General features: G+C 37.2%; 1 protein-coding gene across 1 annotated transcript in view; it reads right to left on the reverse strand.

Moving 5' to 3' along the window:
- Positions 1-583: 583 nt before the first annotated feature.
- SPMIP7 (sperm microtubule inner protein 7) overlaps positions 584-13,459 on the reverse strand; it is a 39,778-nt gene continuing 26,902 nt past the window's right edge. Inside the window, 3 exon segments of the mRNA XM_088051533.1 lie at positions 584-695; positions 12,806-12,873; positions 13,311-13,403. Coding sequence (XP_087907659.1) covers positions 584-695; positions 12,806-12,873; positions 13,311-13,403 — 273 coding nt within the window.

Genomic DNA, 13,459 nt, shown 5'->3' on the forward strand with positions numbered 1-13,459 from the left:
GAGGGTCCCATGTAACTTGTCCAGGGACTTGTTCTGGCATGAACTAGGCTAGCCAAATTGAATTTGTGTTACGGTCAGATTTACGTTGTCCAGTCCAGGCCAGCTGTACTATGGCAATACTGTGACAGGGAGCTATAATGATTTCACAGTCACAGAGTTCCAGGCTACATCAGTGTGGTGGCATGGCATGACTTTGCTTCTCACTGCCTTTTAAGTGAACCCACTCATTTTTAACAACCATTTTTTCATAGCAAATACCTGTTTCATAAGTCTGCCAAACCCAATTGAGAAACTCAACACAGTTTTCTTTTGGGAATTGATAACTTTGACATTCATGGGCCTCTTTGAAAAAAACAATGACATTTGTTTTTAAAAAAAGTCATCTTTCCAACACATAACATACAATATGCCAGAAAAATTCTAAAACCTCAAAAGGACTTCAGATTAGCATGACAATAATGTGGTGGGATCCAACCCCAGCTGTTCTGTATTTTTTAAGCCAATAGAATGTTATGTGTAACATTTAATTGTTCCTTAACTAAATAATTTTTTTTCTGAACAACCTGAGAAATATACCTCATACCTACCCATCCATTCCTGCAATTACTGATGGGGCTGTTGATGGAAGATTAGAATTTGCTGGGTGAGTTGCTGATCAATGAACCTTGCCAATGTATCCAGGAATATCTGGAGTGCTAAAGGAAACAGTTAAAATGGGGATGGCGGTGGAGAAAGGGTAAATTAAATGACTATAGGCTTGAAATATGATTTATAGATAAGTTCTAGAATGGATAGGCTTTATCAAAGATAGATGGGGTAAAATCTCTTAATAATAAAATGAGAAGTGCTTAGAATGTATAAACTGTCATAGCTTCTTTAAGGTTAGATGATGATCTAAGGGATGATCTGGGCCAAAATCTGTGGTTAGACATCCTAAAGGTGAGCTCTTCGGAGAATTTTTTTTTTCTTCAATCTGTTTGGGTTTACTATCTGTATGATATTCATGATTAGAAGCAACATTTAATCACAAAGAATAAATGAAGTCACAGAGTTTACATAGAGCAGAAAAAGCAAGGAAATATTCTTTTAAAAGGTGATACAGATTTAGATCATATTTAGTTTCCAGCTTCAAATATGGAATTTACATAGCAGATTTTAAGCCAACAGGTGTGATTTCTCATGGGCTAAAACATAAATGATTTTCCAAATTATTCTAAGGTTCTCTAAATATCCCTCAGAATTTATTAAAATGTAGTATTAACAACATTTCTTAGATACCAACTTAAATTCTAGTGTGAGTGCACCACTGAACTGAGATAGTATGCATCACATTTTGTTTGTTGAAAATGAAAGCTTTTTGGTAATTCTGATGCTGTTTTAATGTGAAAATGAAAATCAGAGTTCCTTAAAGACATGGAGTAAAAAAACTCTACTTATCTGAAGCAGTATAAAGAAAATTTTGATAACAGTTGTTGCAAGATGAAGCAGAGATGGACAAAAATGAAAGAAAAAGTAGGTAATAATATGAATTCAGATAAATTATCCATGAGTATTAGAAATAAAACAATATAAACCCCCAATATAATACCTTTTTTTGGCAACTCAGTTTTTCAGAGAATATCAATCAATATTGTTCTGTATTGACATCTCAAAGTAGGACATTGTTGAATTATACAATTATACATAGGACACACATGAATTATGCATATGTATCCAGGCCGCCCATACACATGGAGGTGAAGGCTCACAATACGCTGCTTCATCTGCTGAATCAACTAAATATTTGGGATTATACACCTTGCCTCTATTAGTAATTTGTGGGTCTTCACACCATTTAACTGGGAGCAGTATCTCCTTTCAAACAATTTCTGAGGTGTTCTTTGTTTCCTCTGTACTCTGTGAAAAAATAGACAGTTTCTTTAATAATAAAATGCATAGAGTTACTAACTAGTATCATGCAGCTGATGAGCTCCTTCTCCACAACTAAGTTCAGCACAGGATGCAAAATTGCACACATGTGAGAGATACAGTTTATCAGACTTTGTGTATCTCTGACTTTTGTAGTGGGAAATTTGGCTCTGAAATTCCTCACCAGAATAGCAGAGGCAATGACAAAATGCTGTATCTACCATCAGAGTTATAACACAGGATTCTGAGTCAACTGTATTTGGCATGGGAGCATTGGTGGTGTGTTGTAGTTCTTGCAGACATAGTTAGCTGAAGGACCACCTAATTCTTAGTTTGGAGTAACCTTGCACTAACCCATACCTTCATACACTGCTACACTCCCTGGGCCATGTTCCTCTACAATTCTCCAGAGAAAATGGCTTTGTAGAATCAGTACAGAGGTTTTGTAGCACTTGGGAAGCTGTTGCCTCTAGGGAATCACTAAGTAGTTGGCTGGGCAAGGAACAAATTTGCTCTCTGTCTTGACAGCAGCTGTTCAGGGTCAACAAGTGGCTTGAAAATCTTTTAGAATTAGCCAAAATGGGTTGCATTCGAATTTCCTTTTTCATGTCAAAGTAGACAACTGTTAAGTTACGAACACATTAGGTGTCTCTGTAGAAAATTCTCTCTGTATGTAAGGATCACAGCAAGGGACACAATGGTTATTGGGTGGTTGTGACTGTAAGCACATGAATTCATCCAAAACTGAAAATTCAACAACAGCAACAACAGAATTACTAGGTTGGAAGAGACCTCCAAGATTGTCAAGGCCAACCCATGCCCTAATACCACAACTAGACCCTGGTACCGAGTGCTACATCCAGTCTTTTTTTAAACACACACAGAGATGGTGACTCCACCACCTCCCCAGGCAGACCATTCCAGTATTTTATTATTCTTTCTATAAAAAACTTTTTCCTTATATCCAACCTATATTTCCCTTGGCACAGCTTGAAACGGTGTCTTCTCATTCTGTCAGTTGCTGCCTGGAGAAAGAGACCAACCCTCACTTGAACACAACCACCTTTCAAGAAGTTGTAAAGTATACGTGATGCCATTCTGAGGGAATCAAACTGTGAACCCAGTTTTATTACCCTGGTGATAGGCTACATACCAATATACATCTGTCACATGTCATGAAATTCCAGTGATTTCCATGGAGGTATAAGGGCGTCATAAAGAGAAGTAGATGACAACAAGAAATCCTATATTAGCTCACAGCACTTTACAAGCCTATTTGAAGTTAAATCACATAACTACTATATAACTGTGAGGTATCTGATTGATAAAATCTTCTCACCTTTGAAACTTGCAAAAGTAGAAAAGAATATAAAAGCATCATAAATGGGCAAACACGACCCAAAAGTTGATCTGAGAAATGACTCAAGATAAAGACTTGTTCTAGACTGTCTGTTAGAAACCATTGACAGAAATTGGTACATTCATAATAAGTGGGATGAATGTAGATCTGTAAAAGAGAGCTGAACAGAAAGAAGCTAAAGGTACCAGGAAAGTAAGCAAGGTTACACTGCAGTAAAGAAGCTGCTCTCCTGGGAACCTGCAAAGAAGATGCAAAACTGTGCTGTGGTTATGTAGGTAGATGAAGCAGATAGAGCAGAAGAAACTGAGGTTTAAAAAGTACCCCTTTGTGTTTTTGTGTTTTTGATTTTTTGGATCAAGATGTCTAGCTCTTGTGTGCTTTCTCTGATGAGCTGCTAACCCATGTTGTTGCTGCTGAAGAAAACAACTAAGTGCCAGCCTACCACTGGGCAACACACAAAACTCCTCTGTGGTTATACTGCCGTCATCAAGCTTTCTTTCTGTAACCATGACATCTTTCTTGTTTGTATGTCCTAGCAGCTCTTAGTCCCAACAGTAACAAATATTTAGTGTTGACAGCTGAATCTGTGCAGGCAGTAAGATTTTTCAAGTGAATTGTAGTGATTCGGAGTGCCTCTGCATTGGTGTGCCTTTGCTTTTTATGTCCAGAGAATCATAGAAACACTAAGGTTGGAAAGGACCTCTAAGATTATCAAGTTCACTGTTAACCCAGGACTGCCAAGTCCACCATTAAACCATGTCCCCAGGTGCCACATCTACACATCTTTCAAATATCTTCATGGATGGTGACTCCACCACTTCCCTGGGCAGCCATTTTTTCTTGTCCTATTGCTTGCTACCTGGGAGAAGACACTGACCCCACCTGGCTTTTGGGTAGCTTTAGAGAGGGATAAGGTTCCCCCTAAGCCTCCTTTTCTCCAGGTTAAACAACCTCAGCTCCCTCAGCTGCTCCTCATAAGACTTGTGCTCCAGACCCTTCACCAACTCTGCTGCCCTTCTCTGGACATGCTCCAACACCTCAATGTTCTCTTGTAGTGAGGGGTCCAGAACTGGACAGGGGCTTTCAGGTGGAACTTCACCATCTTGAGATATCTTTGTACATTTTTATTTCCTGTCAATGATCAGTAAAGTCAGTGTAGACTTAATTTAGTAGGCCTTCCATACTGATATTTAGACCTATTTGAGATGCCTTAAGGCATCTCAGATAATTCCCTATAATGCAGGACTCACGGGGGATACATAATGTTGAGAAGCAGCAGCTGGAACTGATGGTCTAGAGTCCCTCCAGGGTATTGGGTGCCCAGGCTTGCCACATAACTTCTTCATCACCTATTTATATGGGAGTGAAATCTATATTTCCCTCAAATAATCTGTAGTTCTTGAAAGCCTTGGATCTAACACTTCAGCTTCAGCAATGGAGGTATCTAAGTTCTTCGTGCAAAAATTCCATCTAGTGGGATACCTGATGGATTGTTACCTTAACACTTACAAGCAAAGAGTTCCTAACATCTTACTCTTTCTTATAAACACTCCTGTATAAATGCAATAGAACTAAATCACCATATGAAGTTATTATAACTCTTTTGGTTATTACTACTATAAAATAGGCCTCTCAGATCTCACTCACACTATATAAGGCTTGCAACTGGTTTCCACCTCAAGTTCTTGTCCAGGAAGGCTGACTTGTAACACATTTGTTCCCTTCTACATCCTTTTTGCCTCTGTGATCCTATTTGCCAAACAGAACAACCTGTGGTAAAATTGTCTCAGGCACAATCCTGTGTTCCTGAGTCAGGAAATTAATATACTCCCTCATATTGTGAAAGAATATACCTAAGATTACTTGTGAAGGCAAAATAAAGTGCTTAAAAGCAGAGCAGAAAAATAGGACCAACACTCTGGCTTTCATTTCACACCCATCTCCCCCAGCCATCAAAGAAGGATAGGGGATGAATACTTAAAAATGGGTTTGGGGTTCCTGAAAAGATGAAACCATCAAAATGGCAGCTCCCCCAAACATTTTGAATCATGTTGAACTGAAAAATTTTGTTTCTACAATTTCAAACAATTTTATTCTGCTTTGAAATTTTTCAGTCCCCCTTGATAGTATGGGGTAATATTTTTCAGACACAATAAAGCATTTCAAGCAATAAAATCTCATTTGGAAAATGCCAAAATAGGATATTTTAACACACACTTCCCTCCACAACCCCTGAATGAGTCAAACTGGAGAACCACTGAACAGGCATATATGGTAGACAAGCTGTCAGTTTCTGAAGAAAGAATACTTTGTGAGAAAGCTCTACAGCAGTCCTTGGAAATTACTATGCAAGGTGCAAGACAGCAGAGGGTCCTGTTCCCAGCTAATTGTGGTCTGTGAAGTTTCTAATAACTTGAATTTCCAAGGGATGCATGCACATAGTTGGAAAAAGACTACACTGAAGAAATATGTGAAGTCACTACAGATATACTGATGTGATAGTAGCATTTTCTCAATGTGCTTGAGAAGCCATGAATAAAGGGTAGTTTCAGAAAATATCTTTGTGCAAGAACTGCAGAACTTGAAACATCTAGGACTTTGTCTTCTTAGCAACTGCATGTTTCCCATTTCAGTTAAGTTCTTTTGACCTGTTGTCTTCTTCACACACACAACACCTCTGGCATTGGACAGATCACTTCAGCCTTCTTGGTCTGTACCTGTCAAAAACCAGTACTGTAACTTGTTATACCAGTGTTCTGGCAGTGCATTAGTTGATGCTTCAAAAGTGCTATTATGTAACTAATACTTGGTGAAAATGCACATGCATTGTGTAAGCACTGCCCTCTACTGTGGTTTAGGAGTGCTGAGGGATGAGTATAAAGTTTTGAAAATCTGATGACTGCCACATTTTTTACTGACTTTTTACGTTTTTTACATTGAGGAGGCAGAGGCTTTTACCGTGGAACAAGAAAACAATCACTGTCCTAACTGTTTCAGTCAAATGTCAAGAGGCAGATTCCAATAGGCACTGCAGTGAATTAGGAAGCTGTTGTGTTATAACATAAAAGACACACTAAAAAGAAAAGCACAAGTCAGATGTAGGAAATAAACCTGGATTGATATGAGCTGTTGCTGCATTCACTGGAATGCACTAAATGTGCTACACTATTACTGCATTAAGTTCTGCCAACTCACTAAAGGTGTAAGGGAGCTCTAACAATACCAGGGAGTTATTTGTGGCTGTCAGACCAGAGCCCAGCCCCTGAATACTACAGAGGAAGTCCCCATCACCAGTGTGGGAGGCTTTTTTCCATTGACCCTTAAAACACCTGCAGAATCTAAAATACCAGATAGAGCATAACCTTGTTTCAGTAGCTTGTTGGGGAAGAAGTCAACAGAGGATAAAAGCTGGTGGCTAGGGATGAAGTAGAATTTTACAAAATAAAATATACATATAAAGGCTTTTAAGAAAAAAGGAACAGTGTATGACGTTTTGGAAACCCATGTGATCCAATAAAAACAGTTTCTCTACAGTTTTCAAAACTGTTGAGTTCGAAATGCATTTCTAAATAAGAAAGACAATATTTCAAAGTAGTTGTTAATAACAAGAAACAATGATTTGGGTCATTACTTATTTTCACTTTTTAATAACCTGGCACCTCTCAAAAGTGCTCAGAGAATTTATCAGTCTGAGCCCTCCTGGAAGTCACTGTACCTCTGCTGCAAAATTTCCTCTGAACACACAATGTTTTTCCAGTATTTGGACTGTCCTCTTCCTTGGTACGTGGGTTGGAGCAGCAGTTAGACACAGGAGATCAGATTGTGGCATTTGGTGTTTGTGGCCAGATCTTCACAGGAGCTTAGAGATCAACATGCACCCAGAATGTGAACTCTTTCAGAATTCTGGTTTTCGTGTGTGGTTGCTGAGCTATTTTTGAAAGCCTGGCTAGCTGCACAAAACTTACTCATTTAGCACTCAGTTGCTTATCTACCTAATATATGGGTAGTTATATGACATATAAAGCCAAACGCTGTATTCATCTTCCACAAATAAATTAATATTATAACGAAACCATTAACAATCAAACCACTATGAAACAAACCAAAAATAACAAAAGAAACAGACACAGTTCAGAATTTAAAGTCTTGTAAAAGAAGTCCCAGAAGTCTGTTCTGCAAAATATGTGAACAGATTCTCAGTCCTATCCCTGCTCAGGAAATCTTGTTAAGCAGATAACTTTAACTCACTGATTCCAATGGAATTTAAACTTAATGGGTTTGAAAAAGCAAGAATGCAAATATAAGAGAGTTTACAGTTAGCAGACAAGTAGAGAAGGTAGGGGGAAAAATGAAGAAAAAGAAAGTATGCAGAAAAAAGTTGTTACATTTCAAAATACCACAAAAGCCACTTGAGTCACTGAGCAACTGTTATCCAGTATGCTTTAAAAAAAAAATCACACAAGCAACATACACTGAAAATACAAAAAGACATCAATGCATTCAACTTGGAACCTTGTTCAGTAGTAGAATAAAAAGAGAAGTTTCAAGCTTACACCACGTGTATTCTGCCAATGTGGTCCACACTGAAGCACTAGGCTGTAAAATGAGATTGTAAGTTTTATGAAAAGTTTTATGAGGTCTCTTGGTGAAAGAGGACTGCATCAGAGAGAGAGATTTTCAGAATACTGTTCCACAACAGCTTCCTAATTTTTTGACTGTCACTTTTTAGAATAATTATTTCTATGTTACCCTTGGCAAATAAATGGTAGAAGATTCCAGCTTTTAGGCATACATTTTAACATATCTGGGGATGAAAAAGAGGAACAAGTTCATTCTAAAGCAAATTCAGGAGTCCATATACAAACCATGGATATTAAGAATGATGCTATATTCCAGGGCTGGAACAGACCTCAGGAGAGTATGCCATTCAGGACTTTCCCCAAAGGCAGATTTAATGAAAGCCTGAAAGAGAATGAGAACTGAATTGTGATCCAGGACTTTTGGTCAAGTGCAAAGATATCTGACCCAAACTGCACATTCATAGCTCTCTCTGGGCAATTTTCACTGATCATTCTAGACTGCCACAAGATTACACACACAGTTATTAATAAGTTCATATTCATAAAGTTAGCACTTCTAGATGAATCACAACATTTATGACATGGCCTTTTATATGTGCTGAAAGCTCACACAGTTATTCCATATCTGAACCACTGAGGAAATATGGATAACACATGATTATGATTGCTAAATTTCCATTTTTATTTCAGTCTAATTTTTAAGAACTATGACCATCACTTTGTCTTAATTAATATTATATGAAACCAAGTTTGAGCAAAAACTCTAAAAAACGAGTCTAAAAACTCTAAAAACGAGAGTTCAGTTAAAAAAATAGCACATGCTTGGGTTCAGGATATGTGAAGTTTCATTCCTAACTGTGCTACACATTCCCAATGGGAATTTGATGAATGATCTTACCACATTGCACCTGGATTTACATCTATAAAACTTCCAAGTTGCATGGTAAGGACTTCAAAATATCTAGAGTGCTGGATATATGCACAGCAGGTCTTCACAATGCTGATCTTGTATTAGGGGCTTTTAGGCTCAACTACAGCATAAGTCAAGACTTTTATCTTTTTTCTAATTCCTTAAGAAAAAAGAAGAAAAGCAGAAGATGGTTTCCTGTTCTGCCAAAAGGAAGAGAGGGTGGGTACAAGGCTAACATAAAAAACATGCCCAGGTTCACCACTCTTCCTGTTTGTCTCTGCAGCTACAAGACAGATGAGTCTTAGTTACTTTCAGGTTTGTTAATCATTTGAATGGCAACCACTTTATTGCATGGTTTGGGGAAGAACACTGTCTCACTCTGGAGTAATGCCCGGACACTGATGCTGTTGCCAAGTGCTGCAAGCAGGAAGTGCTGCTGCTACTCCATGAGAGTGAAAGTGACTATTTACTAAGAGAGCTTTACCTTTATACTTACAAATCATATTTAGGCTTCTCAATCTAAAGTATATCTCTAACTTTTCAAGGATTTCGGTCAAGTTTAATGGCCTATACACACCTTTCCAAAACTATTGGCAAACACACAAAGTGAGAAAAACAAATTATAGGCAAAGTTTTATGCCTTCTGACTTTCTCCTTTCTTCTGCTCAAAATTATAGCAATTTTGATGTCTGACAGTCCCAGACAGATAGTAAGTGTGAAAAACTTAGTAAAATCTTCCAGATGGAATTGAGTTTTTCACAAATTAGGGTTTTTTGATCTTTGAGATGTCAGAATCTTTTAAATCTCAGAGACTTTGGTTTCTTTGTTGCCAGAAATCAATGAAATCCATAGTTTCACTCATTAAAACCAGAAAAATTAGATGCAGCATTCCAGAGAAGGCAATAAAGAACCAATTGCTCAAATTTACAAATCCTCCATGATACCACATGATGCAAATAGTCCCAGATAGGATGTCTGCCTGCAGCTGAGTGCACACATCTGCTTCTCTTCTTCAAAGCTCCACCATAACAGCAGTACAATCTCGCAGAACTAAGGGTTAACAATCCTGTAACTTCACTGCAACTCAGACATCTCTGTTCAGCAGTATGTTGTATTCTGTATGTGCTGTATTTTGAAAGCACATTAATTTCTCAATAAATATTTTTTACAATTTTTTTTATAATTCAAGCAGAAAAGTTAGATGCAGGCTCTGAGAAGCTAGATGACTTGTGCAGAAGGCGAAATAAAATAATCACAATGGCGCATCATGTCATAAAATCTTGGAATTAGGCTTGTTTTCAGTAATATGGGTCAAATGTGATGACCTTACAATGATTAGCACCTCACTTTACCTGTGAACCTGCTTCTGTGTGAAGAATGATGTGCTGTTCCCCACAAGGTAACAGCATGTGATACACTGCAAAAGGATATACATTTATCCTGAAACAGGTGTAAGAAACATAAATGAACAGATCTAAGTTGTAGCTCAGAAATTCTAGCTACTCACAAGACAGCTACCAGCAACTACAAGACAACTACCAGGAGTGTTTAGCACATACTCTGACATGAGTAACATCCAGCATCAAGTCTTTTCTTCAGAATATGGAGGGCAATATTTCTACAGCTTCTGACCCTCTGCTTCACTAGTGAAAAATCCTTTCTGTACTTTCCAAATATGAACTGAGGAAGACCATTTCAAGGAATCATGGGGAAGACTGATGCAAAGAGAAATTCTGTTTAAGTAAAAAGGACAGTTTAGTTCCTCTTTTATTATCTTAATTTGTATCATTAAACTGTTACTTTTACCATTTTCCTTTCTCAAAAGTTTGCAAATAAGCTCTTAATATCAGCTCAAGCTACTAGAGACAGGTTTAGGAATGGCTTAAAGTGAAAACCTTCATAGTTAATGATGTAGCTAAAAGTATAGTTTTCCAATAGCATTCAGGGAGCTTTTGCACACTCAAAGGCCATCTAGTGACTAAAGTTAACATACTTTAGGCTTGACAATATTTAAATCATGCTACTCATCAAACATGGAACAGACCATTAATACTAAAGAACAGGAAAAAATTGAAGTATGAAAATATGGTGTAGTTTCAAAATAAACCTTTCCATTCTTTTCACCCAAGATCAGTTTTTTAACAGTTTTTTCCCTTTTCCCAAATAACAAGAACTCAAAAGGCAGTATCTAAATCATAAGAAGTGAAACATAGTGCACAGTGCTTGTGTAGTGAGGCTTTGAAGTTTGCATGTGGTTAAGTGGGACTAAGTCTACACCAGTGCTGTCTTCAAAATTTACTGCACCAACACAGCAGATAGAAAGTAAATAGAAGATATGTACATTATTCATAAGACAGCTGGCGGAGGCAGCTGAACAATACACTGCATGCTCCAAAATTCTAGTTATTTATTAAAATGGTCCACAAGAAAAAAACACAGAGATGAATGTCCCTGTTTGCTTGGCGTATCCCAAGATGAAAACAATCATTTGTTGAACTTGCAGCACATAACAAATGACAGCTCTAATACATATGTGCAGAGAGGCTTGGGAAAAAAATGGACATAAGATAGAAATGTGTCATCTCACATCCTTTTGGCTGTTCTTATGATCTGACTGGGATACTCTGACAAAGTGGACATAACAGATTCTGATTTCTAGTTTACAGTTAAAAAGTTGGAGACACCCACAAGCAAAGGTGACTCAGTATACACTCTCCTTTGGCACCAGAAAATGCCTTAAGATTAAATAAAATAGGCCAGCTACAATTCTTGTTTCAGAAAATGAGAGAGGGACTGTTTGGGCTTAATCAAAAATTACAAATTTAAGACAACTCAGGGACACTGTACTTAACATATACAAAGGGATATTTGAGATTTGAGAGCTTTGGCTTACACTTTTAAAGACAAAATGGATCAATCATTTTCTTTTTTCACCAGACAGAGCATTGTGATAGAATATTTATGAGGTCCCAAAAGACAGGTGGTAACAAGTCAAAGTTTTGCTCTTGGAATAATGCAGTGCTCATTTGAATTTGGTAAAAGACCGTTGCAAATGATTAGTTTGGCATATATGCTAAATGAACCAGCTGAGTATGCAGAATCTAATCTGTTAACCTCTTCTTATGCTAGGACTTAAGTGAATTTCATAGGACAGTATAAGCAAGTTTTCTTTTCTTTCTCTTATAGCAACACTTTGATTTTCATTGAATTCTTGAGAACACAGGAAAATTTAACATCAGGTCAGAATTTCTCCCTTGGTCTGTCCCTGCAATCAACTCTCACCATCCACAACTATATTCCTTTGAAAGAGCATCATTCAAGAAACCATGATAGCATTGTCTATCTATCTATCTATCTATCTATCTATCTATCTATCTATCTATCTATCTATCTATCTATCTATCTTGCTTTTCTTCCACCCTTCTGAGGTATCTCTCCCTCCAACTGTATGCCTGACTGCCCAATAACTCACCTGTCCATTGAGTTTGCCTGAGCAAACTTTCTGGCTCATAGTCTGGAAAGGAGACATGTTCTTATTTTCTATCATACTTTGACCAACTTTTCTTTCTTTGTCTCAACTTAACTCTTTGATTCCTACTAAGACTCCCATGACCTTTTACTGGACTCATCTAAAATGCTACACTTTGAGATAGGTTTGAATAGGTGAAATACAGAGTAATGCAGAGGTGATTGTTTTGGACGGACAACAAAAAACCCCTTGAGTTTGTGCATGGGTATGATTACCATGGTGTTTTCTAAATGTCATGTCTTAATGCAAACATCAGATGTATGAAATCATTACAATCATTCCCTTTACAGGTTTCTTCTGTTCTGCTTTTTATATTTAACTCTCTCACGCATGCAGGACATATTTTTGATATAGTTATTAACTGACTATCTTAACTTATCTAGTTACAGAAGGCTGCTTTCTGTAATTAACTTGTTAATTATCTCAGAAGATTTAGTCTTCTGAGATAATTAACTGTCCACAGACTTCGGAAAAGGATTGTTAAGACAACTCCAATATTCACAAAACCTGAAATTTACAAAGCACCAGATCTCTGTGGAGAGATAAAAGATCTTGTTTGAAATCTGTCCCAGAGGCCTCCAGCAACCTAAAATCATAATTACATGCCTTTTGTATGCAACATTTGCTAATTAATATGACTTAATATTTTTTCAGGCAGCAATTGCAAAACTGAATTTTAGTTTATTAAAAATAATAATTGTTACAGTTAATTATCACAAATAAACTAATTTAATGTGAGATTTGTTAAGGTAGTGCATCATTCTTTCCAATTTTTCATCAATATCCTTGTACTTTGTTTTCACATTCTGCATGCATATCTTCCGTATCAATTTACAGGGAGCGCCAGGAAAGAAATATGAAACATGAAATAATATGAGGCAGTTATGGGCATGTGGTGGTGACCTTTATTTTGCATTTGAGACTGTATTTACTTGAAAACCTTTTTGTGGGTCTATGACCTACACAAAAATTAGGCTCCCTTTCATTAACAAACCTAAAATCAGCAAGAAATTGTTCACTGACTTGGCTTATTTTAAGTTTGGGATTGTATCTTCTTTTTGTGAAACACTGGGAAACAGGATCAGCTAATCTCCCTCCCTCTGTTGATTTTGGAGGCTATATTTTGGAAGGAAACATATTATTCCAAGGAACTCCTTTTTAAGCTTGTCTTG

This window comes from Pseudopodoces humilis, chromosome 1, assembly GCF_049639895.1.
Source record: "Pseudopodoces humilis isolate 2021_Gansu_Grassland_sample_001 chromosome 1, ASM4963989v1, whole genome shotgun sequence".
Taxonomy (NCBI): domain Eukaryota; kingdom Metazoa; phylum Chordata; class Aves; order Passeriformes; family Paridae; genus Pseudopodoces; species Pseudopodoces humilis.